This window comes from Mizuhopecten yessoensis, unplaced genomic scaffold (assembly GCF_002113885.1).
Source record: "Mizuhopecten yessoensis strain PY_sf001 unplaced genomic scaffold, ASM211388v2 scaffold11091, whole genome shotgun sequence".
In the NCBI taxonomy this organism is placed as follows: Eukaryota; Metazoa; Mollusca; class Bivalvia; order Pectinida; family Pectinidae; genus Mizuhopecten; species Mizuhopecten yessoensis.
In genome coordinates, this window is record NW_018408875.1 from 562,160 (window position 1) to 590,040 (window position 27,881).

At 35.9% G+C, this 27,881-nt stretch overlaps 2 protein-coding genes across 3 annotated transcripts; one reads left to right on the forward strand and one right to left on the reverse strand.

The window, feature by feature from the left end:
• Nucleotides 1-59: 59 nt before the first annotated feature.
• On the reverse strand, nt 60-11,072 carry LOC110465594 (leucine-rich repeat-containing protein 28-like). 2 transcript variants are annotated; one of them, XM_021521530.1, is made up of 9 exons: nt 10,985-11,072; nt 9,771-9,979; nt 8,508-8,545; nt 7,004-7,041; nt 5,612-5,749; nt 4,969-5,175; nt 3,985-4,096; nt 2,645-2,832; nt 60-1,951 (listed from the first exon to the last, which is right to left on the reverse strand). In XM_021521530.1, the coding sequence occupies exons 2-9, from the start codon at nt 9,945-9,947 to the stop codon at nt 1,698-1,700; spliced, it is 1,152 nt and encodes a 383-aa protein (XP_021377205.1). In that variant the 5' UTR covers nt 9,948-9,979; nt 10,985-11,072; the 3' UTR covers nt 60-1,697. The 2 variants fall into 2 exon arrangements, with proteins under 2 accessions (XP_021377205.1, XP_021377204.1); XM_021521529.1 differs by lacking the exon at nt 10,985-11,072 and adding an exon at nt 10,438-10,576.
• On the forward strand, nt 10,616-27,384 carry LOC110465593 (regulator of nonsense transcripts 1-like). Its single transcript, XM_021521528.1, has 24 exons — nt 10,616-10,965; nt 13,906-14,048; nt 14,505-14,594; nt 14,911-15,120; nt 15,474-15,686; nt 15,977-16,149; nt 16,526-16,624; nt 17,172-17,280; nt 17,641-17,848; nt 18,105-18,251; nt 18,654-18,742; nt 19,494-19,608; nt 19,937-20,080; nt 20,483-20,696; nt 20,936-21,053; nt 21,523-21,679; nt 22,150-22,292; nt 22,443-22,485; nt 22,771-22,902; nt 23,261-23,333; nt 23,556-23,720; nt 24,052-24,182; nt 24,534-24,653; nt 24,931-27,384. Exons 1-24 carry the CDS (start codon nt 10,783-10,785, stop codon nt 25,048-25,050), a joined length of 3,339 nt encoding a protein of 1,112 aa, XP_021377203.1. The 5' UTR covers nt 10,616-10,782; the 3' UTR covers nt 25,051-27,384.
• Nucleotides 27,385-27,881: the final 497 nt, after the last annotated feature.

Sequence of the window (27,881 nt, forward strand, 5' to 3'; positions counted from 1 at the left end):
ACCAAGTTTAAAGAAAATCAGTTATATTTGTTGTAGTTATTGCACCGAAACGAAGCGTGACAGACAGACGGACAGACCCATATTAATATCCCCCGTTTTGGTAAAAGCAGGGGATAATAAGTTGTTGTTTTACTGAATAAAAAGCACCAAAAACTTCATTTCAAATTATTTGAAATACAGATCAATATAAATCAAACATACATTTCATTGCTAACAAAGACCTTCGTTAAGGATGTATAAAAATATATTTACTAAAGTATACAGGCTAAAGTTTCATATTGGAAATATTCTCTTGCATCAGGCTAGATTCACTTGTAGCTATTACCCTTATGATGATGCCTGCTGAGCATGTATACTCAAAACACGCGTTTTCATGTAAAGTTGGGAAGCTTTGGACGGTATCAAAAAGAGGATTAAAGAGATAAAGGGTAGAACAATGAAACAGGATTGATAGGAAGTATAGCTCACATTATGATATTCTTGATTCAAATCATATAATAATTTCAAATATCAAATGTGTAGTAAAATGATAATTTTACCCTCCAAAAGTTCATTTGGTACTAGAGAATATGTTTTGTTAAGTCATTTGATCATGATGCCACAATTACAATGAATTAAGCCGTCTGTTGTGACATCAAAATCAAATGGTTTTTTTTGTGAAACTGAATGTTTTCTTGACAAAATGTTTATACATGTATGTTTACAATAAAAAAAAACAACACCAAGAGACAACAGGCTATCTGTATCATACAACTCCGAGACACACATGTAGCGCCTTCTTTTGTCATGCTGTCGCTGTACCGACAATGAGGGGAGGTAACTCCTACAGATTATTTTCCTTTCATACAATCATCAACAACACTATCACATACATAACAAGTACATGTTACAATTATTGGAAGAATTTCTTCAAAACACTTGTTCGTATAATATCATGTAGTACATTCACTGGATATCACATCACACAGGATAACAGTGTAAAATATCATATATATTTTGACTAAATACATGTAAAATTTCAACTTTCAAAAACGAGGCCTATAGACAAGATTGACAAGGTTAGCCTGGGTTTTATGCCTTATATATAAAATGGAAAATAACTAGATCTAGATCTCATGACAAATATGAAATGTAGTTCATGAACACATTATCACTCTAAATATTTTGATACTTTAGAAGAAGCTGTTTGAATTATTTAATTATTAGTTATATATTATATGTGCACGACACATGTAACATTCAAAATGAATCAAGGCACATTTTTGTAATTTGTTTGAACAAACCTATTAGCACTACAAACTAGAGGTTAACTTTTAACATCCTCAACATAAAGTGTTTTGTTTTAGGAATGTTGAACTCATCTGACCCCATGGCCCTGTGACCTTGAAAGTGGGTATTGACCCCTCAGTCTCGTAACCTTCATAGTGGGTCAAACTTCATAGTTTGAATAAAGTTGGAAGCATTCCCCTTTGAAAAACTCTGATGCAATTATCAATAATTTAGATCACATGGTTTTTTAAAACAACCTGTTTGAAACTTTTAAAGTGTGTCAAAGACATTGATTAAAACAAAGTTGATAGCACCTGTTTCCATTTGAAACATCATCACTCTAGATATCATGCTTGCCTATGTAAGCTAAGTGAACACAATGGAGACCTAACAGTCATCTATTCTGCCTTTACTCATCTATATAAACGTTAAATCACAGGCATACATAAAGGGTATACTATGTCCATCCCTAAGCCAGCAGAATACATCAAACAAATATTGACTGCACACTTGATGGAACAGCAAAATCCTAGGTAGAAAATGGATTTGTCCAACACCAAAACTGGTAAGGCTGTTACGTATACCTCCTGGTGACAGGACTGGCATAAAGCTGTTGGATCTAACAGCAGGGATTTCATTGTACATGGCAGGGAATCAAGTAAGGTATAATAGTCTTTGTGATCTGAAACAATGTAAACAGGACCTTAAAAGTTATATGGTATGAAGATTCTTATAGTACAAGCACAAAAATAACAGAGAAAAAAAATACTCCAAAATTTACACCAGTCCACTTTTCTAATTTACATTACATTAAAAGTCTAATCTAATGAACATCCACCTGGGAAATGTGATCAATGTCTTACCTTTTATCATAGAAATGTGATCTATGACTTACCTTTTACCATGGAAATGTGATCTATGACTTACCTTTGACCATAGAAATGTGATCTATGTCTTACCTTTTACCATAGAAATGTGATCTATGACTTACCTTTGACCATAGAAATGTGATCTATGACTTACCTTTTACCATAGAAATGTGATCTATGACTTATCTTTTACCACTGAAATGTGATCTATGTCTTACCTTTCACCATAGAAATGTGATCTATGACTTACCTTTTACCATAGAAATGTGATCTATGACTTACCTTTTACCATAGAAATGTGATATATGACTTACCTTTTACCATAGAAATGTGATATATATGACTTACCTTTTACCATATAAATGAGATATATGTCTTACCTTTGACCTTAGAGATGTGATATATGTCTTACCTTTTACCATAGAAATGTGATCTATGTCTTACCTTTTACCATAGAAATGTGATATATGACTTACGTTTTACCATATAAATGAGATAACCCTTACCTAAGAATCTTTTCCCCAATGCTCCACTTGATCTAAGCCCAAGTTCCAGTAAGGATGGTACACTATCCCATGGGGCATTGACTGATCTGATCTCCGGAGGCATCACTATGGGAACCAACATCTCCTTATATGGCACCACTAGCTCTACCATCCCAGGCAACACTCCAAGTGGGTCACTCCTTCGACAACTGAGGTGATAAAGTACAGAACTCATCTACAGCTACAAACAACTCATCGACAATGAACTCATTTTCAGCATCAAACACTAATTTACAGTAAAGGAAAACACTCTTTTACAGCAACCGAGAACCCATTTTTATAGCAACAGAGAACACTAATTTACAGCAACAAAGAACACTCATTTACAGAGTCGGAAAAATTCATTTACAGCAACAGAGAACACTCATTAAGCAACGAAGAACACTCATTTACAGGGACAGAGAAAACTTATTTACAGCAACAGCAAGCATTCATTTACAGTGACAAAGAACACTGATTTACAGCTACTGAGAACACACATTCACAGCTAAAGAAAACACTCATGAACAACTGAAGAGAATATTCATTTACAGCGACAGATCACACATTTACAGCGACAGATCACACATTTACAGCGACAGAGAATATCATTTACGTACAGCCAAAGGATAACCATTTACAGCAATAGAGCACTAATTTCAACTTTTTTTATGCTGATGAAACTGCTATTAAACACTTATTAGAACAAAATGAAGAAAAAGAAATGTGTTATTTGATGGTTTTGTTTCATCATATCCAACCTTACTTGTGTAATTATAAAAAACAAAACATACATTGTACGTGTAAGTCTATTAAACTTTTTGTTGTTAGTTTAATACAGAGTTTCATTACCTTAGTATCAAAATAATGGTTTTGAAAATCGGATGTAAAGTTAAGTGTTGCAGTTATTTGTACACCTCTGGAATGATAGACGGTGCTTACAGTGTACAATGACTGTATGTGCCATCTTAAAAGTAACATCTGAATTTGATTAACATACAGGGGTCTACTACTAAAGGCCAAGGTCAACAATTCATATCCTTATTAAAATTCACCTGCCATATGTCAAGTTAAAGAAGTTGTATCCTAAATAAATTGTTTGATAAATGTGTGCATGTACATGCTTTTTCAAGGCAAGCAAAAATTGTCAAAATTTTAATACATGTATTCTGTTAATTTAATATAAGAAATTATATCTATTTGAATACCATTATGCAAGTCCTTTATTTAAATGTGTCATATGATAACATTTTCGAAGTTAAAGGTCCAGAAATGTCAATCTCAGGAGACTTTCATTTCAATTTAATAAAGCATTAGTATACCTTTGAAAATTTCCGGTATCTATGTGTATCAATGATAGAGGTAGAACATGGAGTGCTGGGTTCTTGTCTACCAGTAGACATTGCAGACTGCTGTGTTCTGTGTTAGCAAAGGCTGGAATTAAACAATACGGTTGGTTCTAAGTTTAATTAAAACAGTAGGTTGTTCAATAATCAAACACATTTTTTAAACATATAAAGACAATTCTAGCTTTAGAGGAAATCAATTTTCTATTTACAGTTACAATGATCTTGATCTTTGACTTTCAGATGTGAAAATCAATCCCTAGCAAGCACTTTAGATAAGAAAGTAGAGCATGATGAGTGAGTCTGACAAACCAATGGTAACTCAAGCTATTGCAGAGAAACCATTTCTTTTATTTGTAATACAAGTGACCTTGACCTTTGACATTTGGACTTAAACAACACTTTGATTCCAAGAAAATGTTCAATGTAAGGAAGAAGTGTGTGAAGTTTAAATTGATTTGCCCATGAAAGCTTGTCTCATTGTGCAGAAACATTTGTTCTACTTGCACTATGTAGTAGCAGTGACCATAATCTTTGATGTTCGAACCTGAATAGCAATCCAATGCAAGCACTTTTGATAAGAAAGCAGTGCAGGAAGTGTGAGTTCGATCAAAACAATTTTATGTTTGTTGTAAGTAAAGTTACTTGACCTTTGACCTTCGACCGTTCAGTATTTTCAGTGAGGAAGCACTATATGATGTTTGCATTGAGCTCACAGGAATTCTAAATTTATTGTGTGGAAATTATTTCATATAATTGTTTGCAAACATTTTGGTTAATTTAATCTAAAAAATTGGGTAAACTTGACTCATTACGAGAACAGCCGATACAGTAATATTAGTTTTCTCTGGGTTTAAGTATAAAATATTATGCAGCTAGAAAAGATCACTTAGTACAGCAATCATTTCCCTCATTGATTTAAATTCTTTTCTACATTTCAAAGAGACCATAGGGAATTACTTTGTGGTAAAGTGATCAAGTTGTTTCCACAGACGGAGAGTTCAGACAAGCTGGTCAATCGCTGGAAGTGACGAGGAAGACCGGTCAGTCGGTTGTAATCCAAGAGTAATGTTGTCAAATTCTCACAGTCACTCAAGCTGACAGGCAGCACGGACAGGTTATTTCTCATCAGTTCAAGTGTCTTCAGGCGTCTAAGATTCCCAATACCTATTCACAGCAAGACCATATATACATGAAGTATTGCTACTTCATACACTATTTAATTTCTGACAAAAAGTATTACCCTTATGTAGTATTAAATCTAAAAGCGAATTATGTACCTACAGTGACATTCCTGTCCCTGAATTTCAGAGTTATTCCAAATGGAATCTAAGGTCCCCCCCCCCCCCCCTAATTTACAAAAGAAAGAAAAAAAGATTTATCATTTATCAGAAGCACCAAAAATTAAAATAAATATTCATCAAGAATTATATCAATATCAATCAATCATATCAATTTTATTTATTTTACAACATACAACAATTATGAAACAAGCTATTACAACTCAAATTAAGAATTCAGCAAGAATTCCTTTACTTGATTCTGTTAACCAGTTTTCCAAATGTCCCAGTAAACATTTATAATGTTCCCCTGAATGACTTACTAGGTGGAAGACTTGTCAGTTTATTTACTGACACTTGCAGTTTCTGCAGGTTTTCCAGATTGCCAATGTCTGCTGGTAGTTGGGTCAGCTCATTATCACACAGATTTAGGGACTCCAACTTTCTCAGGTCACATATTCCTGTAACATCACTTATCCATTAAGAACAAGATCGAAAAAAAGAAACAATATTTAAAAAGAAAAACAAATGTATTCATTATGCACAAACCTTAATCTTTAATTATGATTCATTAATATTCTTAGTTCTAACACACACTCTAGGCCTAATATATTAACTTTTTTTTTTTTTTAAATTACTACAAGTCTTCTCTGTTGGACTATTGAACATACTTGTACTCAACATAACATCCACCAAAACAGCAAATGGAAGGACATATTCATTGCAAAGCAATACATCACCCTAACAGTGACATACTTTTTGGTCACGACACATCCTTCTGTACAGCATTATGAACTATAGCTCAGCCTTTCAAACGACATTGCCTGGACAAGTATTAACATGACATGACCTTTGACACCCTTGTTGTGACCATAGGTTGAGGGCATGGACCTTAGTGTGCATGTTTATTAAACAAGCATTAAAATGACATGACCTTTGACCCCCTTGTTGTGATCATAGGTTGAGGACATGGACCTTAGTGTGCATGTTTATTAAACAGTATAGTTATAATTGGTACCCATCCTTGACATTTTATTAAAATACATTCAGTTGTTCAGGAGTAAAGATCAGAAAACATGGACCTCCTGCAATGAGTTCTATGAAACTTGGAGGCAATTCTTTTTCTGTCAATCATTAGAATGATTTAAATATGTACCCAACTTGTAACTATACCTTAGGTACAGATCTGATTCTTTAAATCACTATATATTCATGTGTTATTTGTACTCCTATAACATGAGGCCGCTGGTTGGCCTTTTTTCTATTGGATATGATTTTGCCGACTGTGACGCGGCGCCTGTCAAAAGTTTTTCCCTGTGTAAAACCTCTAACATTGTTGGAGTAGTGTTATTTGGTGAGCTCTGCATGTATGTTTTATTGCTTAACAATGCTAAAAAAATTAGCATAATACATCTATCCATAATATTCATTCAACAAATACTCAGCCATTCAGAAAAAAACTCCTAGACAAAACATTGATAAGTGATAAATTTACCCAATCATTTAAAGCCTATGATTCAAATATTCTCATGAACTGAAAACTTTATTAATTGAGGGAGGAATGTAGCGGACCTAGACTGGGTCAATCGTCGGTGACCTGGTAGCTCATGATCAATTGGTAGACCATCTGTCTAGAGTTCGGAGGGTCCCAGGTTCGAACCCCAGTCTGGCTATGTATTTTCCCCTCCTATTAAACAAGTATAACTTACACTTACCTTCTGGTATGGCTTTGATATTGTTACTCGGCAAATATCTACAATTTAAAAGCATCTAATTAGGCTTACTTAGACATATCTTATTTTATATTAGAACATGCCCTATCCTAGAATTTCATAAATTTGGAATGAAATGGAAGTTCTTCTTAAATGTCAAACTGAATAATTACGATGATTTGATCAGAATACTTAAATTTACATATGATTGTATAAAAAGGAAAAGTACTGCAAGCAATCTATAGTTCCCCTACCCCACAATATTTAGCATGTATTTAGTGAACAAGAAATTCCAAGGAAGTGGATGTGTCGCCTGCGCAGGAAGCTGGGAGATTACAAAGAGGTAGATACACTTTTCATTTCAAGAAATAATGTTAAAAGTAAGCATTAATCATAGATTATGTTTTTGGATGGCATCATTTTGTTACATAATCTGTTGTTCTGGGAAGAATACTCTGAGTTTTAAGGAACTTGCTATGGATACTCATTGTCTCAACCTTGACCTTTGACCTTCGGACCTGAAAAGCAATCCCAAGCAAGCACTTTTGGTAAGGAAGCACTGCATGAAGTTTGAGTTTGATCGGCCAAAGGAAACTCAAGTTATCGCACGAAAACAGATTTTCTATTTATAGTAACAGTGACCTTGACCTTTGACCTTTGAACCTGAAAAGCAATCCCAAGCAAGCACTTTTGTTAAGGAAGCACTGCATGAAGTTTGAGTTTGATCGGCCAAAGGAAACTTAAGTTATTACACGAAAACAGATTTTCTATTTCTAGTAACAGTGACCTTGACCTTTGACCTTTGAACCTGAAAGGAATCCCAAGCAAGAACTTTTGGTAAGGAAGCAATGCATAAAGTTTGAGTTTGATAGGCCAAAGGAAACTCAAGTTATCGCATGAAAACCTCTGTGCGGACGCCGCCGCCGACAAAGCAATACCTATATATGTGTCACCAGCTTTTCCCAGGCGACATAAAATGGGACGCAATAAGAGGTACTCGCATAAATATAAAAGTCAAAAGTAGATGACAAAGAAAAAAGAGTACATTGTACAAAGGGCTATAATTCTGTAAAAAGTTGGACACTATAACAGATTTCAGAACCTGCCACAAAATCAACCATTCCAAGATGTGTTCACATGGAAAACTTGGCAGTTGTAGATGGCCGATTGTAGATCACCCCAGAGGTCTAGACTGACAGACCAAGTAAAAACCCTATATGCATATGTAGTTCCCTCCAACACACAAGGATGAAATTTGATGTCCAGTTGATACTACTGCATGGAAAAAGTGACAATGGGAACTGATAAATATACCAAAACTAAAAGAAAAACACCATGAACATGCAAGCGCCCCCCCCCCCCCCTTAAGAAAAATGGAAAATGGGTGTGAAAACACATTAATATCTGTCAGCATGTGTATCCATGCATATTTAACATCATCAATGTAATCAATGTATTCTATTATATAAATATGTTGCTAAGCATGAAGAAATTCAGCTTTACTTACAACTCAACTAAACTCAAAAGTCGATTCAAGTTTTCTGGCTGAAAATGAAAGATTGACATATTTATAATATAAAAGCCTACATGTTAATAACGAAAGTTTTACCTGATTGGGAGTGTATTTAATCCCAAATATAGAAACCAGCATTCCTTTAGTATGATATCCAAGACACAATCAAATATTCATAATATCATGATTGAACAAACATCATTTATAAATTTGTACAGGACTTATAATAACGTATTTCCTACAATAGAGGGTGCTCGACCTACATTATAACCTGTTCTTAATAATTGTGTTGGTTTTTTTGGGGTTTTTTTATGGAATTAGTGTATCGAGCAATATATTACAACTGTAATTTAATTATGACACTGATTAAAACACACACAATTTGCAAACATATACATATATATTAATGCATTTTATTGAAAATAGATTCCAATTTTTTTCACATCACCTTCTAATTTACCTAAAGGGATCGAGTCACTCATATCTTGACATTTTATAAGCTTAGGTTTGATGTTCTATGTTGTTGTTATTGTTAATGTACTGTAATTTTACTCTTCTTCAACATTATACAATACACTAGTACTGTAGCATGTGTGTATTCATCCAGAAACCTTTAGTTCCATGAACTGGGTTGGACAAAGTCATGTTACCTTTAAGCTCATTGCAAGGGGTCTCACCAACTTTATTTATGTATACAGCAGTAAGATCCCCTTGCCAGAGTGATATTATAGTCAAATAATGCAAATCCATGCTGTCATTTAGAAGTATGCTTTTGAAGATTATATTTTTCAATTTTGCCTTTGTTTAGTCTCCTTCATTCTCCTTACCCCAAAGGAGTTTCCACTTTTATATATACAAATTATTCTCTCGTCTTAATTACTGTTAATACTGATTTTAAAAATGCCAATTTTTTTCTAATAAACCCTTCAGGAGAAGTCTTGTGTAGGCCGAAACCAAACATTTTCCCTCTATTTGGCCCTGCTTTTCAACCCCAAAGGTGACCATCTGTATATGTCTTTTTTTTTATAGATGTAACATTTTGATTCCTGGTCCCAAGCTTTAAAGCATGTATTGTTAAAAGGTTACTTAAAATCAGGTTGAGTTTTGAATGATATTTTTATGGGAAAAAAAGAACTTGTAGAAATTAACCAAGGAAGAAGATTGTACCTGAAGTCGACAGAATAAACACTGTTTATAATCATTAACACTGTTTATAATCATTAACACTGTTTATAATTACAACATATAAAATAATACCAAACATGTCAGCAGGTTCCTTTTCGCATAAATTGTTTTGAGATTTCTGTAGCAGATGTCTGACAATAGACAAGGTGGTAGATTTTTCAGTCCTTTATAGTTAAGGTGAAGAATGGTGTCACCCTTCTTAGCATTTTCCATTTCATCTTTGACATTGGAAAAGTCGCCTTCCTCCATTATTTAAATATCCATGCTGTAGGCCTACTAGTCTGAAGTAAAAAGAAATAATTTCAAAAAATCACACACAAAAAGCATAGCCACAAAATGTATAAGTATCGATCATTTATTATAGCCCAAGCAGTGAATTTAGTGAAACAGTATAATTTTATCATATACTTTATTGTTATGCAATGTAATCAAAAGTGTTAACCATCCCCCTTGCCCAGACCCCTCCATTCATCTCTCACGGGTGTGCGTGGGATGGCACCTTTGTTGATTTTCTCTCTCTAACCACCCTTTGTAAAAAAAATCGTTTGTAAATAACCTCCGTGTACACTACATTACAAATTAACTGCCAAGTTTAATTTTTTATTAAAAATCGATGACGCGAAAGTACAAGGTGACATGGATCTCACAGATACAGTGTAATCAGACTACATGCTCACATTTTTGTTTTGAAAATATATTTTTTTCGGTAAAAAGCAAAATATTCTCATTGACAACTTACTTTTTCTGAAGCAGTATAACTATGTAATTAAAATGTATGAAGATAATGGTGAAATACATGTAACATGTTGGTATATCCCCAAAAAACACTTTCTGCACTGTTTTGTCATCCTGTAAATTCGGCATGAGAATGAGAAATACGTCAAGGAAAAAAGTGCACATTTTTGAAACGTCATCGATTTATGTGTAGTCGTGACGTCAACTACGAGAGAACGAAATGGCGTGAAACATTCGGGCAAACATTTCTACTTTCAGTTCAAAATTTAACGTGTTTTGAGCAGTATTTCTTACACTGCCATTTTCAGTTCTCCTTAATTTTATATAGTTCCAAGGAAACGGCCATGACATGATGAGTGTTGACGCGTATGCCCCGAATTCCCAAACACTCACGTTCCTGGACACCGAGGAAGATCTTCTCGGAGCGGACACACAAGGCACAGACTTCGACTTTACAGACTTTACGTTGCCATCACAAACTCAGTCGCAGACACAAGCCTCCCAGCTAGAACCAGGACAGAGTCAAAGTCAGGTATACAAAAATAAATTACCTGATTATTTGATGATTGACGTGGTCCCCCTTTTCGGCCATGTGTGATATGGAACATGTGGCCACATGATAAACTGCCATCTTGAGGTATTTGTTCCAAGTGGTTGATCGCGATCTTATCTTTGAAATGACAATGCAGACGGCATATCATTGTAGGCCTAACACATGTCTACTTATATTGTTTTTTTTTATTATGACTTACAAGTCGTGTCGTGCCATTATCGGTTACTACGACGTATACAATGACCATGTTTTCCAAACTTTGGAAGTCAAAGTTATAGCAGTGTCAGCAGAAGTTTAAAATACAATAGATTGATTTTGGTTATTTTAGTCATGCAGTTTGCCCTGTTTCACAATATTACACAATTGTATTTATATGAATACAAAATATTTTTTAGGGGTTGGAAAGGGGGGATTTGTAGTGAATAGATAAAATTTCAAAGTAAAGGAGAGAGAATTACAAGAGCGATAAATCAATGAATTACATTAAAGCTGTTAATATCTGACCTAAAGGTTAATTTTAAAGAAATACTGTTTTATATATTTATTATTTACGAAAAGAATGTAGGTTAATTAACACCATTCCACCAGACTGTTTCATTTCTCATATGAATGACATAATTACCATTAATCATATAGAACACATCTAATTTAGCAGTCCGACAAAAGTCAAAAATAGTGTCAGTTGGCAAAGGAGGAGTGCCACTCAGTGCTGTGTCACGCAAGGACAATACGATAGGTATCTCAATTTTTGTATCAACTTTCTGTGCAAAGCATGGCCAGTTACCATAGTTTTCATTGGTTTGAAACAAACCACCTGATATGAAACAAATCTAAAGTGTTAATTTGTATTCCATGCTGAATAAGTTTGTTTTTAAGTAATATATCTCTTAAAATGTATAGCACTTTTATTTTTGAAATCGTGGCATTCACCGATAGCATCTTAATACCTTAAACGAATTATGTAGCAGTTACTGCCCTTTAAGAGTGATTAAAATAATTAACCAATCACACAACGGCTTATGAAACATGGCTGACACTGCAGGAAAGTTTTGGTCTCGCCACCGGCAGCTTTTAAGGACCTCTAGATCTAAAAATCTATCTACAACAGCATCACAGCGGTACAACAGCTGGTTGGTTTGGTTTAGTATTGTTTAATGTCCTATCAACAGCTATAGTCATTTAAGGACGGCCTTCCCTGTGTGCAAGATGCATGTGTGTAGTTTAGGAGTGTGTGTTTTGGGAGGCTGCGATATGTTCGTGTCTCCTTGAAGCTGTAAGAATCAACCAACTGAAAAACCCTCATTTTGGGAACACCAATTAAGTTGATAAAAAGTTGACTCTAAAAAAGTGGATGTCTAATATTCCTGAATAAGAATGTTGTTCCTAAACTTTTCCTGAGTATTCTCTCTTGATGTACTGCTAGATGTGAACCAAAATGAAAGAATATTGAGATATACAATTTGACAAACTGCTTTGAAAATAACTATAAATAAATAATTAAATTCGTTTCAGCATGGATTTCCTTTTCTGTCCTCTGAAAAAAACAATTATTTCAAAAATAAAAAGTACGATACAACTTAATTTATATAAACAACAAATTAATTCAGAATCGAATACAAACACTTTGAATTTGTGTCGTATCAAGGTTTGTTTCAAATATAGGAAAACTGGTAAGAGGTTTGTACAGAAAGTTCTGACAAGTATGACATAACGTATCATATCGTAACCCATGAATCATCATCACAACCCTTGCGATACACAGTACTAGTTAATAACCACTCTAAAACGCACAATACTATCGGAGAAAGCTACGATACATCAGCATTCAAGATATGATACGATTCACCGCTGCATCAGTGAATTGTTCAACCTGTAAGTGCCACAGAAGGTGTCAGTCAGTGAGAGTGTGTTGGTTAGGAAAGATCCAGTGCTCTTTATAGTGTCCATTTCAGTTTCCATTTGGTTGCTTTTTGAGAAGTGTGAAGAAAAAGACATCGACATTTGATGATTTTGGTTGTTTCGTATTTTTGTCCAAGTGCCCAAGAACAGGATGGGATTTTATCTTTGCATTAACATTTGTAAATATACTGTTTTATAAATAAGAAAGCTAATGTCCCCAATTATCATCATGTCGTAAAAACAAAAGAATCATCTACTTTGCTTCTCCCAATTTAACCAAATGTTTGTCTACGTGTATACAGTCCCATGATGTTTTAAAGTGTCCCTGTTTTTATTACAAAAAATAATACACAGTTCTGTTTCGACAATATTTATTTTCATTAGCAATGTATTCGTATAAATAATTCTATGCATTAAATAAAATTGGAAACATTGTAAAGCGTTAAAGGTTCACACTCCTCTGTTGCTCGATGAAAAGTCATATGGCTGACGGGAAACAATACAACTATAACATTTTCATTTCATAAAAGTATGATTTTGGTTAAATTAATCACCAACGAAGCAGTCCCTAGGAACGAGCATACGTTTGTATTGCGTAATTATATGATATATCAATGGATAGGTACCTTTGTTAGTGTAAAAAGCAGTTGAAGAAAATTCCCAGAACACACCTGTACAGAGCCCACATTGACAGTTTCTGCCACCCAGACATTTGCAATGACATGATAGCCCTCTCAAAATTCTAACAGCTGGGTAGACATTAAACTTGAAAATGACGGTATGAGTATACGTATTCATTTCTCAAGGTTCTGACATAAGATCTACAGAGAATTGTCTGTGACACTTTCTCCAGTTTCTGCCATTAGATGATACAGACGTTAATTAAACCCAAAGGCTGTAAGAGAAAATCAAAAATATTAGTGAGAGTTATTTTATGTATAAAAACATTTCTTTAATCATTGACAGTTGATTTGCAATTGGAGTTTTGTAAATATATTGAAAACATTTGTGTATCTGCAGCAACCCAATGGTGTTGAAATACCACTACAAAATGGACTGGATAAAGGCATTGGAGTCATCACGCAGGGAGTGGGTGAGCTCAACTTCGAGGAGGAGGAAGAGGAACAGTTTTATATGAAAGATCTCCCCAAACATGCTTGCTCGTAAGTGACTTGGCATCAATCTCCTTTTCTAATTATTTTTTAAAGAAGAATGTAGATATACTTATTTGAGTTTACAATGATCAATTTGTTATTCATGTGAATGCCATAATTGTGATTCTTTTGGCTCAGTTGTCAACTTGACTATTACCATAGCTTGTTTCTAGTTGCAATCTTAGAACTGCTTAGAAATTATAGTTTGGTTACATTAAATGAAACTGGTTCATTTATTTCATAACAATATGAAATAAGTTTGAATCATATAAAATTATCACTTATGTCGGCTCAAGTGAAAGCATAGTGGCTCTTGATATGATTTTGATTCAACAAAAACAAATCCTGTGTGGCCATTATGGGTCCTTAAGGATACTTTATGACATAGTGTTTGTATTATATTGTAAAGTATTGTATGTTACACATAATGATGAAGGATCATCATGTCTGGTTTACTATCTACAGGTACTGTGGAATACACGACCCGGCGTGTGTGGTGTTGTGCAACTCAACAAAGAAGTGGTTCTGTAATGGTCGTGGCAACACTTCAGGCAGGTCAGTGACAATTGTTATCACACTATATGGTGACTTTAGTTCCTGTTGCCACCACATGCTCATTGTCAGCTGTCAAATAACTGACTAATGCAACTTCACCTAGGTATAATGTCCAATGAAAGGTTAATGAACCCATAAAACATACAATATTCACCAGCAAAGCATTGTGAAAACACCTCATTGTTAAGTAATGGGAATAATCAGTGTTGCATTCTTCAGCGAACTATAAAAAGAAAAGATTAATGCTATGTTGTGAATGATAGGTATTTGATTTTGATTCACCAAACTAAGATCATATCTTGGTTTCATTTGTCAGCCACATCATCAATCACTTAGTGAGAGCCAAGGCAAAGGAGGTGACACTGCACAAGGATGGACCCCTCGGGGAGACTGTCCTCGAGTGCTACAACTGTGGCTGTCGTAACGTCTTCCTGCTCGGCTTCATTCCAGCCAAGGCTGACTCTGTGGTGGTACTGCTGTGTAGACAGCCCTGTGCCACACTCACCAACCTCAAGGACATGAACTGGTAGGTATCACTAACATGCTTCAGGTGTAAATATAATACAGTCTGTATAACAATATATCCAGTCAAATGACTTGCATGGGTTCTCCTGGGTATATATTTTATGCAAACAGTAAAATCATGCCCACAAACTGAAATAAATGGAATACAAAGTTGTAAGGGACACTTGTTCAGTTATAGGTTCACTGACATCTTTAAAGAGTGTCTTCAGTGAATGAGTCTGCTACAAACACATGTGGTATGTAAAATTCCTTATTGAAGGAATTACTTAAAAAACATAGCAGAAGTACTTAAAAAGCAATCATTTCAGATGCTATAATAAAATTACATGTAGTACAATAACATTTGTATTTCAGGGACCCCAGCCAGTGGCAGCCCCTGATCCAGGATCGACAATTCCTAGCCTGGTTGGTGAAGGTGCCTTCTGACCAGGAGCAGATGAGGGGACGACAGATCTCTGCCCAGCAGATCAACAAACTGGAGGAGTTGTGGAAGGACAACCCTGATGCCACACTGGAGGACTTAGAGAAGCCTGGAGTGGATGAGGAGCCCCAGCAGGTCCTCCTCAGGTACATGTTCACAAATATATCTACTCTGCAATACCATAACATTTCCCTCCTGGAAAAATAATTTCATGACTCTAAGAACTTCATTTCTAAAAAATGTTATGAAAATGATGCAGTTCAGTTCATATTTAAGGCCCCCAAGGTCAACAGCAAGGTCACTTGCTATTTATAGGTCAACCACTGATGTTTTTTCTTGTTCAGAATTCAGATTGAAGAGTCGCATTGACGAAATTCACTCTGACCACTTCATACTACTATAATGACACCTAATTGCTTATGCTTGTTGGATGCAGGTATGATGATGCTTACCAGTACCAGAACATCTTTGGTCCCCTGGTCAAGCTGGAGGCTGACTACGATAAGAAGCTAAAGGAGTCCCAGACCCAGGATAACATTGTGGTGCGATGGGATGTTGGCCTGAACAAAAAGCGTATCACCTACTTCCACCTTCCCAAGGCCAATGAAGGTTTGTTATCAGTGATGTATTATAAAATTCTTTTTGTTGATATTATGTCCACTTGAATTTAAAAACAAAACTAACTGACAGAAGTAACTGTGTTTGACATCTGTATCTGTTTATTAATCAATTAACAATTTCACAAATATTCTTGAAATTTCTTGGTGTTTTGCCACCCAAAAAAGTTAAATATTATAATTCAGTAAAGATTTTATTGAATAATTATGGTATTATATTTGAAAATATTTATAACAATATTGGAGCACAAGCATATAATGTCATTAATATTGGTCTTACAAATGTTTACAGGATTAGAAAAAAATATCTATTTAAGTTACTTGCCTCAAACAGGGTATATTAGCATCAGTTCATTGATACTTTTCAGAAATGAAGCTGATGCATGGGGATGAGTTGCGGATTCGCTACATGGGAGAACTTCACAAGCCCTGGTCTGGTGTAGGGCATGTCATCAAGATACCAGACAGTATCCTTTACCTTGACACCCACATAATACAACAGCAGAGGACTTTATCTACATGTCTCATTAACACTAATGTAAAAATAAGTGATCAATTTCAATATTTTTAAGGTGTTGATTTACGAAATCTGCCCTTAAAAGTAACTTATTGGATAAATGAATTCATTTTGAAACAAAACCAGACTTGTTAATGTAGTTTGTGACAGCAATTTGAAAAACACAAAAAATAGCACTTCTTGTATATTACAGATATATGTATGCCATTCCATTTATACATGTAACAACTCGAGTTTTAGGATACCGGTTTTTGAATTAACTTTGTTTGCTCTGGGAGGTAAAATAAAGTTCTTTCATTTTAGTACATCGTATTTTCTGGAACAGCCCTTTGACCAGCTTGTTTCATAATTGGCGAGTTTTCTGATTGAATATATTGCAATTCTTTACCAGTGATCAATTAATGTGGGTTGAATTTTTTTTTCACCTTTAATGATGGCTTGCAGAATGTAGTTTAATAACAGGTACTTGTGCATGTCATTTCCTTAACGGTGCTCAGACCACAGCGACGAGGTGGCCATAGAGTTGAAGAGTAACGCTGGTGTCCCCACTGACTGTACACACAACTTTGTTGTGGACTTTGTCTGGAAATCAACATCCTTTGATAGGTACACTACATTGTTCAAAGCTATGTTTAAACTTGTTGACAGTTGAGGATAATGTACAGAAAATTTCCGGGTGGTAATTCTATCACTTTTTGCATTGATCCTCATGCACTATAATCAGTAGCAGTCTTGAGCTAATTTAGGTTACAACTCAACTGAAAAAAAAAAATGTAAAATACAATGGTTGCTTTGAAATGGAAAACAAGTCCTCTTTCAATACATACTAGCTACGTTTCTGTTGAATTAGCCAACATTATTCCTTAAAAGTAATTATATTAATCAGTAATTATGAATGTTTTGCACTTTACCTTCATTGGGAGATTTTGTTTTGACATTTACATTTATACATGTGACTGTCAACAGAATGCAGGCAGCTCTGAAGACATTTGCAGTAGATGAGACATCGGTGTGGGGCTACATATACCACAAACTGCTGGGACACGAGGTGGAGGATGTTGTCATCAAATGTCAGCTTCCCAAGCGCTTTAGTGCCCTCAGCCTGCCGGAGCTTAACCACTCCCAGGTGTACGCTGTCAAGACTGTCCTACAACGACCCCTCAGTCTTATCCAGGTGAAAGTCAAGACTTTGCTCCTGTCTTTAAAACCAAACATTTTTTGTGGGGGTAAAAATAGAATAATCTTTTTCGTTCTTTCGAGCATTTCGAAATAAAGGCAGCAAATGATAAAGGGGGAAATAACTCCCACAACACTACCACAATCATCATTGATGAAATTAAAAAATTTCAAGAAGCGGCAAAATTGTTGGATTTGTAATTCATCATAATACTTTTAAATAATCCCTAATGTATTGTTCCTTTTGTCTGCAGGGTCCTCCAGGAACTGGCAAGACTGTAACCTCGGCAACTGTGGTGTACCACCTGGCCAAACAGAACAGTGGCCAGGTACTGGTGTGTGCCCCATCCAACATTGCTGTTGACCAGCTCACTGAGAAGATCCATAGGACTGGACTTAAGGTCGGTACTTACTACATACTCCTCAGAAAAGTCGTTCAGCTCATCTCCAACATTTCACTGTATTATGGGTGCAACATGATATGAATATATTTGTTGTGAGCATTAAAATATAAGTCATTATTGCTTCATCAAAAGCATACTTATAGTTCTTAAATCAATTAAAATTTTCAAAAATTACTCTGAAAGTACAACACAGAATGTTAAAAAGTAAATATTGAATCCGGTTAGTTTAATATCTGTCATATTGTATAAAGCTTGGTGCGTTCATTTTAACATTTTCATACCAAGAACCAAATAAACAGAAATATGACTTCATCTTTAATATCTATCACGGCTCTGACACAGTATTAAATAGATTTTGTTCATACCAGGGTATATAACATGCTTATTTGTTTTTGTTAGGTGGTACGCCTTTGTGCCAAGAGTCGTGAAGCCATTGAGTCACCCGTCTCCTTCCTGTCCCTACACAACCAGATCAGGAACATCGAGAGGTAGGTGTTTTTCTGGTAAAACATGGCTTCCTACAGTGTGCAGATGAATAATAAATGTCTGATGACTCTACATAATATTTGAGATCAGTCTGACCTTACATAATATTTGAGATCAGTCTGACCTGTATATTGAATGATTCCTATCAATGTCAGTTAATGTATATTGTCTGAGTACTTAAAAGGGCAATCATTTGAGTAAAGGATATGGCTATAGATAGTTGGTCACACTCTGTTGAGCAAATAAATCAACAGCCATGTACAATCAAGTGATTGCAATTTGTAATTTTAGTCTTTTTTCAAGTTTGTGGAAGGTAAAGGGGATATAACTCCACACTCGATTACCATCAAGTGATTTCTAGCAGTCCTTATAATATTTATAACTAAGGAGTTGATAAAGGGAAATAACTCAATAGTACAATTAAGGAATTGCAGATTGTAAATTAGTCACAGTGCTTATCATAGGTTGTAAGTAGGCAAAGGGAAGTAACTCAACAGTCCCACACAACAAAGGAATGACTACAATATTACCGAATATCTCCATGTGAACCATAGCCTAAACATAAGTTCCACAATGGTTTATAACATAAACTAAATGCAAAATAGGAATATTACAGATTTAGAATAGACATTTACAAAACAATTTAAACCTGTACTATATTGTGACAAGAGGATTTTAATCTTGCAGGTGAAAGTGGTGCATGAGATTGTTAAAGTATCACAGGTAAACATAGTCTGTATTTGTGTGTTACAGTGTACCAGAGCTACAGAAGCTACAACAGCTTAAAGATGAAACTGGTGAACTGTCGTCTGCTGATGAGAAGAGGTACCGCTCCCTCAAGAAGCAGTGCGAGAAAGAATTACTTCAGGTAGGTAAAAGCTGTGAAATCGTATATAAATATGAAGCTAACAGACTGGAATGAGACTACATTTGTTTCTCATTACAATCATTGAAGAATGGTTATAACAACATTTCCTTCTGTTTAGTTCAGTTGCCAGTATGCAGTTGAGGGAGGGGTAAATTTTGATTCTGCTGTTTAATAAATCTCTAACAGTGGGGATGAACAAAATGTCATATGCTAAATAAGCACAATATTTTGATAAATTCCACATGTCAAGTAGCAACACATGTGCTGTTTTTGATTGAGAATGTTTGATTGTCACGATTTATGTATGTGTGATATTGTGTGTCGACAGCATGCGGACGTGATCTGTTGTACCTGTGTCGGAGCAGGGGACCCCAGACTTGGGAAGATGCAGTTCCGCTCCGTTCTTATTGACGAGAGCACCCAGGCCACAGAACCTGAGTGTATGATACCTGTGATCCTAGGCTGCAGACAGGTAAACTTGCTGGACTTGTACTGATCAATGGTTGTGTCATGTACAGGTCACTGAAAGGAAACTTTACAGTTTTCAACATCACAACATGAACAGGAGAAATAATTCAGCTTTATAGCAAATTTAAAAAAATGTAAAAAAAAAAAAAAAAAAAAAAAAGCTCCTTTCCTTCTAGACAGAACTTGTACTTATATTGGATATGAATATTTGTACTCCTTATTAAAATGGCCTGTAAACACTTACTGTCTTGTGTAACAACATTTTGGAGTATTAAGTTCTATGATATAGGTAAAAATAGTTGAAAAGTCCTGTTATCAGAGGTAATTTCAAATCTATGTTATGTTTAAGATATCTTATACTATATTCAGCACATTTTGATCAGAGGTTCAAATATCTATTCCACAGCTGATCCTGGTCGGGGACCACTGCCAGCTTGGCCCAGTGGTGATGTGTAAGAAGGCAGCCCGTGCTGGTCTGTCTCAGTCCCTGTTTGAGCGCTTGGTTGTCCTAGGCATCCGCCCTATCAGGCTCCAGGTCCAGTACAGAATGCACCCTGCTCTCAGCGCCTTCCCCTCAAACATCTTTTATGAAGGCTCCCTGCAGAATGGGGTTGCCCCAGGTAAGGCTCTCATTTTAGGATGTTCATGCATAGCTCTTTCATTAACAAGATTTCAGTAGTCATTAGACTTTATTAAGATAAGTAGCTTAAAGAATTTACAAGTTATTGTAAATATTATTTCCTTTGGATAAATTGCCTTCAGTATGTCATATGATGTTCAAACTCTTCGTGTTTGTTTTCTGTTGGTGGTTGATGAAAAGATATGTGGTTAACTTGAAGGTATCCCTATCTTTTGACAGCTGATCGTACAAGGAAGAATCTGGACATTCCTTGGCCTCAGGCAGACAAGCCCATGTTCTTTTACACGACGTCCGGCCAAGAGGAGATATCTAGCTCTGGCACTTCCTATCTCAACAGGTACTGTCCACCTCATCCATGTCACAGAAATCTGTCTAGTTACATCACTGCTCAGAGTGATTTTAAATGGTACCTACTAGAGGTAAAATTTCCTGTTATATACAATGTTATAATTCATAATTTAATTAATGTTTTTCTTTCATGGGATGGATGAGGAGTTATTTTGAAAGACAATTATTCAGACTTTTCAATTTGTAGTCAAACTGATCCTGTACAAGAGCTTTTGTGTGCAGTATTCATTTTCTGTTTTGATACATCAAAAACATAAAAATGTCACTATTAAAGCAAGAAACTGTAAAATATTGTACTTTCTGTAGCTGTTTTATTTCCCTCCAATAATTCAACACTTTATTCTGGAAGAGGTAAATCATATTTAAAAGAAATAAAAGGAAGAAAATAAGTTGATGTCTTAATTTAGAAAGACAGCCATTAGTATCAGTTTAATAATAGCCGACTGTTTCGATTTTAGAACTGAGGCAGTCAATGTAGAGAAGATTGCAACCCGTTTCCTGCGGTCAAGCATCAAGCCAGAGCAGATTGGAATCATCACGCCATACGAGGGACAGCGAGCATACATTGTGCAGTACATGCAGTACAGTGGATCTCTCAACAAGAAATTGTACCAGGTAAGGCATACTTGATTCTAAACATGCAGCTCAGTGCAGCTTATCAAGAAACTGTACCAGGTAAGGCATACTTGATTCTAAACATGAAGCTCATGCAGCTTATCAAGAAACTGTACCAGGTAAGGCATACTTGATTCTAAACATGCAGCTCAGTGCAGCTTATCAAGAAACTGTACCAGGTAAGTCATACATTGTCCATTACATGTAGTATAGTATATACTTATACAGGGGGATTCCTTTGGAAAATCTCTCCCATTAAACATCGCATAGACATCCTGTGTCAGAATTATAGATAACTTAGAATTCTAAAGGGCAACATGATGTCTGACTTGACCAATTCAGTAGACATCCTGTGTCAGAATTCAGTAGTACATGACCCAAATACATGTAATATCAACAAATGAGTGCTTTGCTATTTTGTATATATTCTGAAACTGGTTATCTGATGTAATTGTTATTTTCCTTTGCAGGAAATTGAGGTTGCGAGTGTGGATGCTTTCCAAGGGAGAGAGAAAGACTTCATCATTTTGTCATGTGTACGATCCAACGAACACCAGGGAATTGGATTTCTGAATGATCCACGTCGTCTGAATGTAGCTCTGACTCGAGCCAAGTGAGTACTTGATTGTTTGTCACATTAAATATCACTCTTTTAACAGACACTTGTTTAGAAACACTGATTCATGATACTGTTGATTTGATTGTGATAAAGAATCTCTGATGTGGGATTGAATTATGAGTCATGTATTTTTCTTATTTCTAGGTACGGAATCATCATAGTGGGTAACCCTAAAGTGCTGTCTAAGGTAGCTATCAATATTCTTACTTCTATATTTGAAAAGAAAAAACAATCAATTTTTAACATGTTACAATTTTGTGATTGACATAAATAATATCCTGGATTTTCACAGACGACAGGAATATTGTTCCATTGTCAGGTTGATAATTCCCGTATTTTTCTCGACTGGTACAGCCTGTGAAACCACCTGTTGCGCCAGTTTTGCGATATTGATTGATTCTGTTGCATAGCTATCCTTGTAGAACCACCTATTTTGCCAGGTTTTGAAGTTTTCTGTGTCCTTATTGAATAGCAACCCCTGTGGAACCACCTGTTGACATATTACAAGGAGCAGAAATGTCTGGTGGAAGGCCCTCTCAACAACCTCAAGGAGAGCCTCATACAGTTTAGCAAGCCACGCAAGCTGGTTAACTCCGCCAACCCTGTAAGTCACAGCTATAGTTCTTACTGGTGGTGTCTTTTGGTAACTTTTATCCTGATACAGATTTATCATTCTAAAACATTGTAATACATTGTTTAAATCAAACCTTCAATGTGGTATGACATTGTTTAAATCAAACATGAAAAGGTATGAAAAAATTGTATCACATTATTTAATCAAACATTAAAAGTTCATAAGTTGTAGAGAGGAAATTTAAATTTTGTCAGATTTATCACTGTGTATCACCCAAACAGTATTAAAATTTTGGAGATATATGAGGATTCTGTGAAATATTCACCAAGCAATCGTTGAAGTGCAAGTACAAGATAAGAGGAATGATTACGTTAATTTTTTGTTTCAGGGCGGTAGATTCATGAGTAACATCATGTTTGATGCGAGAGAAGTGCTCATCCCTGGTAGTGTGTATGACAGAAGTAAGTATGCTGTCCCATGCTACTGGAATTTACTGTTTAAAAGAAATAATTATGTGTCACAAAATTAATCTGTTGAATTTGAGACCATAGTGCTCTCAACAGAAGCCATAATAGGCTTAAGTTCAATACAGTTTATGGCTAAATGGCAAGGATTGTCAATTCTGCATTCACCACAAACTACAAGAATTTTAAAACAAAAACGGTAAATTGTTCTGTTTCTAGCCCAGGGATATCGTGAGCCTGCTGTGGTGCGTCACCATGACCAGCTGAGCTACATCGGACCAGAGCGTGCTTACACAGGCCCCGCCCTCAACCTGCCTGTGCCCGTGAACATGTTTATACCTCCGATGCCACAACCCTTCAACACCCAACAACCGGTCCACATGAGTAAGTCTTTGTCAGTAACAATAGTAGTTGACCATTTAATATTGGAGAAAATTGTTTAATGTTTATGATCTTTATGTCGAGTATTTGCTAATTGGTGATATAATTTTGGAAATAGCTATTATTAAAAGTCATTCTAAAGTGATGGCATCAAAGATAACTGAAGAATGTAGAGCTGTTTTGTGAAATTGTAAGTGCGGTAGGACTTGGTTATCAATGCCAGCTCCGAGAAGTTTTCTGGCATTGACATGTTTAAAATGAGGGAGGTTTACTGTTTATTTAGACAGTTGTATTACATCTGACTTATTTGGTGTGTGTTTTATATCTACTTCAGACAAGAATAATCCCCGACAGAACCAGCGTGGCTTCAACTACCGCCAGAAGCCTCCCAGATACAGCAACACACAGACCACCCAGGGCTCACAGATGAGTCAGAACGGGGGCAGCCAAAGCCAGGCCAGTCAGGTACATACACCACATCTCGTTTCATTATTTCACACTTTTCTTATCAAAAATGTAAACAGCTTTCTCACATTGGATTGTACACAAATGAAATTTACAGTTATTTTCTTTTTTTCTTTCAATAATTGGGAATGAATCAAGAATTTTTGATTGTTAAAATTGATACCAATGAGTTTCATCCGTAATTTTATACATTCTGTCAGAGTCTGGTGCAATATTGTTGATAAGCATACTACTGAAATATGAGTGATAAGTATGTGATTATGCAGGATAGGTTCAATAAGGAAATAAAGCTGGATTCACTAACTGTGTAATGATTTGTTAAATCACATTGCTCATCTTTGCTAATTTCAGGATGGCATATCCCAGCCATTTTCGCAGGGTCCTCTGACCCAAGGGCCCATGTCAATGAGCCAGTCGTTCCAGATGAGCCAGCCTGGCCTTTCAGGCTTGTCACAGCCAGAACTATCCCAGGTACGTGTACCACCTTGTTGTTGAAAGCTTATGCATGGTTAGCCTAATGTTGAATTGATTAATGTACTTCCTGTACAAAGTGAAGGAATCCTAAGTATAAATTCAATTCTTTTTGAAGGTCACTTTTATTTGTTTCTAAGTTTTCTGCAGTATCTTGTTTTACTATATCTGCATTTTTCTTGTCAATTGGACAGGGTTGGTATATATTCAACCTTATATAGGATTATACAACAGTTTAAAAACAAAATCAAAGAGCCCACTGTGTTAATGATTGCAGGACAGTTTCCTGGCGGATGACTTCAAGTCGCAGGCTGATGGCATGTTGTCCCAGGACTCAACATACCAGGGCGACCGCATGTTCTATGCCTCGCAGCTGTCACAAGGTCCTTTCAACTAGGACTGCCACACACGATATCAGCCTATGGCAGAAAGATGAAATGAAAACTAAGTGACCGATCACACAAGATCTTAGCTACCACAATGTCTCTGACAGTACGATGTGCACACAATGAGCAGTGTCTGCTAAAGTGGCCTGCCAGGTAAAACCACCACCAACCACGGGCGTCGGCTTCCCACGGCCACACCTGAGGGACACATCCCCTCCCAAGCGGCTGAGTGAGACAGCCACCGGGGTCCGGCACAGCCACCCGCTCACATGACCGATCATGTGGCTCTACAGCGGTAACGTGGCACGTTGGTGGAGATGAGAATGGGCAGAGATATGCCACCTGCTGGGTTAACCCGAGCAGACGACAGACACTGCTGGGCCATGCGATTTGATGCCATACAGGAGGGGTTCAGTGTATCTGAACCCATGTGTGGGTAGCACTACAAGATATAAATCAGAGATCCTAAGTAGCCCTGGTTTCATGCAAGAGTAGATTTGAGAAACTACACTAAAACAGAAAAAAATTGTGTTGGAGAAGAGTTTGGTAACACCTTTTGTCGAGGTTCTGAATGCAAGCTTATATCCTTATCTTTGTGTTTAATAATATAGCCTTCTCTTCAGTTTATAATATATGGTGATTTGATTTTTGTTGTTATTTTTTTTTTGGCAAAGAATTTAATTTCCATCTTTAATATGTAGAATATGTAGCCAGTGCCAGTCTTCGAGGAGTGTTTTGGTGGAATGTTCTAGATATCTGTGTCAACAATACAGCAGGATACTTACGATAGGTGGTTGTAAACGACGTTTGTTGAAGGTGAAGATGTTGATACCAAGAGATCAAAGGTGAATGTATTTGTAATTTATGAGCAGTGAACTTTTAAACAGAAGCTGCCTAGTCACGTCCAGTTCTGTGTGATTTATTTGTCTGATACTGTTTCAACCTCACATTTTAATATTTCCGTCGAGTGATTTCACTAAACATGTCGCACCTGTTGTGCATGTTTCTAAATGTTTGTGTTCTAAGAATGAAATAAAGAAATTCATTTTCACCTGCAAATTGCCAATATGAAATTGCCCATGTCTCCCCGAGATATGGTCAGAACAATGCCATGTGAATGAAGTTGTGGAAAATACTTCCTTGTGATATGTTTTAGGGTTACTTTTAACTTTGTTAAGTTCATTGTTTAATGAAACCTTCAGTCTTGGTTGTTCAATTCTTCAGTTCTGATTTTCATATATGAAAGCACTACGTAAAAGATGTAAACTTTCTAAATGCAGACAATCTTGTGGGATTTATCTTATATCTACAGATCGATTCAATAGCACTGATGGGGTAGACTTGTTAAATCTAAAAGAAACAAACGGTCAGATCTTTAATGAGGCGTATAATACATCACCACTTGGCCAAGAACTAAGTTTTGTCAGATTTCTGTCCCTTAGTTACTTTCTTAGTTACAGATTAACTCATAACAAGCAATAAATGTGAACTTTCTGTTCAGCTCAATGATGTAGCTTGAAATATCACCAACAGGAGATCAGTATACCCCAGAGTGGAAGATGTTGTAAAGAGACAGGATCATCTAATTCACAAGAAATAGTCAACATAAAATCTTAAAAGTTTTTTTAAACTTTTGATTATTAATATGCAAATGGATGGTGAGGATTGAGGTTTTTAAATCAACTAGCAATACATTTCATGTGTATACAGAAAACAATGTTGGCGTAAAGTCGGAGTAATTGAAATGGAGGAACTGATAATGCTATTCCTGGGAAGGTCATGTAAAGGACGTGTTCAGTATTTACATGCTAAATCCATGCTTATCTTCCGGTTTCTATGTATATTTTCACTGCAAATGTGATTCATCTTGTATGGTCACTTATGGGCATTAATAGCAAGCAAAATTAATTCATTTACACTGTTAGATTCACTGCTATGCAAAGTATATGTACCAATGCATGGATTATTTCACGATGTGTTTTGTGTTTATTTCTTTCATGGACCTAAAAACTTTGTACTTTCTTAATGGTACATTATGAAATTATGACTCGTTTTGATTATTTTAAAGGTTGATAGATTTGAGAATCTTCTTTTTGTTTGAAACAACGCCTGGTTCCTAGCCAGAAGACAGGTTTCGTAGATTAACTGGTGTTTAGAATGGCTATCAATGTAATTTTGCCAGCAATGAATACAGATTTTATTTTAATTACGAGAGTATTTTAGGGACTGTCTTTCCTGATGTGTGGGGACGCCTAAATCTAGAGTGCTTGGACTGCTTCCCTGTATCACAATGCTTCTTACCTCTTCCTATACCCTTTACTCCAATAAACTTCTGCTGATCCGAACATTTTGTTTTATTGTATGTGAACTACTGTACATGTAATATTTCGTCATCTCAAAATTTGCTTTTTGCAGCATTGAATTCACAATGTGTCTCTAATTTATGGAGCTTGCGTTATGTTATATAAGTCGTCATTCAACAACTTGTCAATACACATGTCTAACCTTGTGTCGCTTATCATACAATTGCCACAACTAGGCCAAAATCAAAGGTCTAAATGTTGTGTTGGTCGTCACACAACAACTTTGACAAAGTCATAGGTCTTAACGTTGTGTTGGTCATACAACAAAAAGGACAAAGTCATAGGTCTTAACATTGTATTGGTCGTCATACAACAACTAGGACAAAGTCATAGGTCTTAACGTTGTGTTAGTCGTCATACAACAACTAGGCCAAAATCAAAGGTCTACATGTTGTGTTAGTCATCATACTAGAACAAAGTCATAGGTCTTAACGTTAATTTGGTCGTCATACAACAACTAGGACAAAGTCATAGTTCTT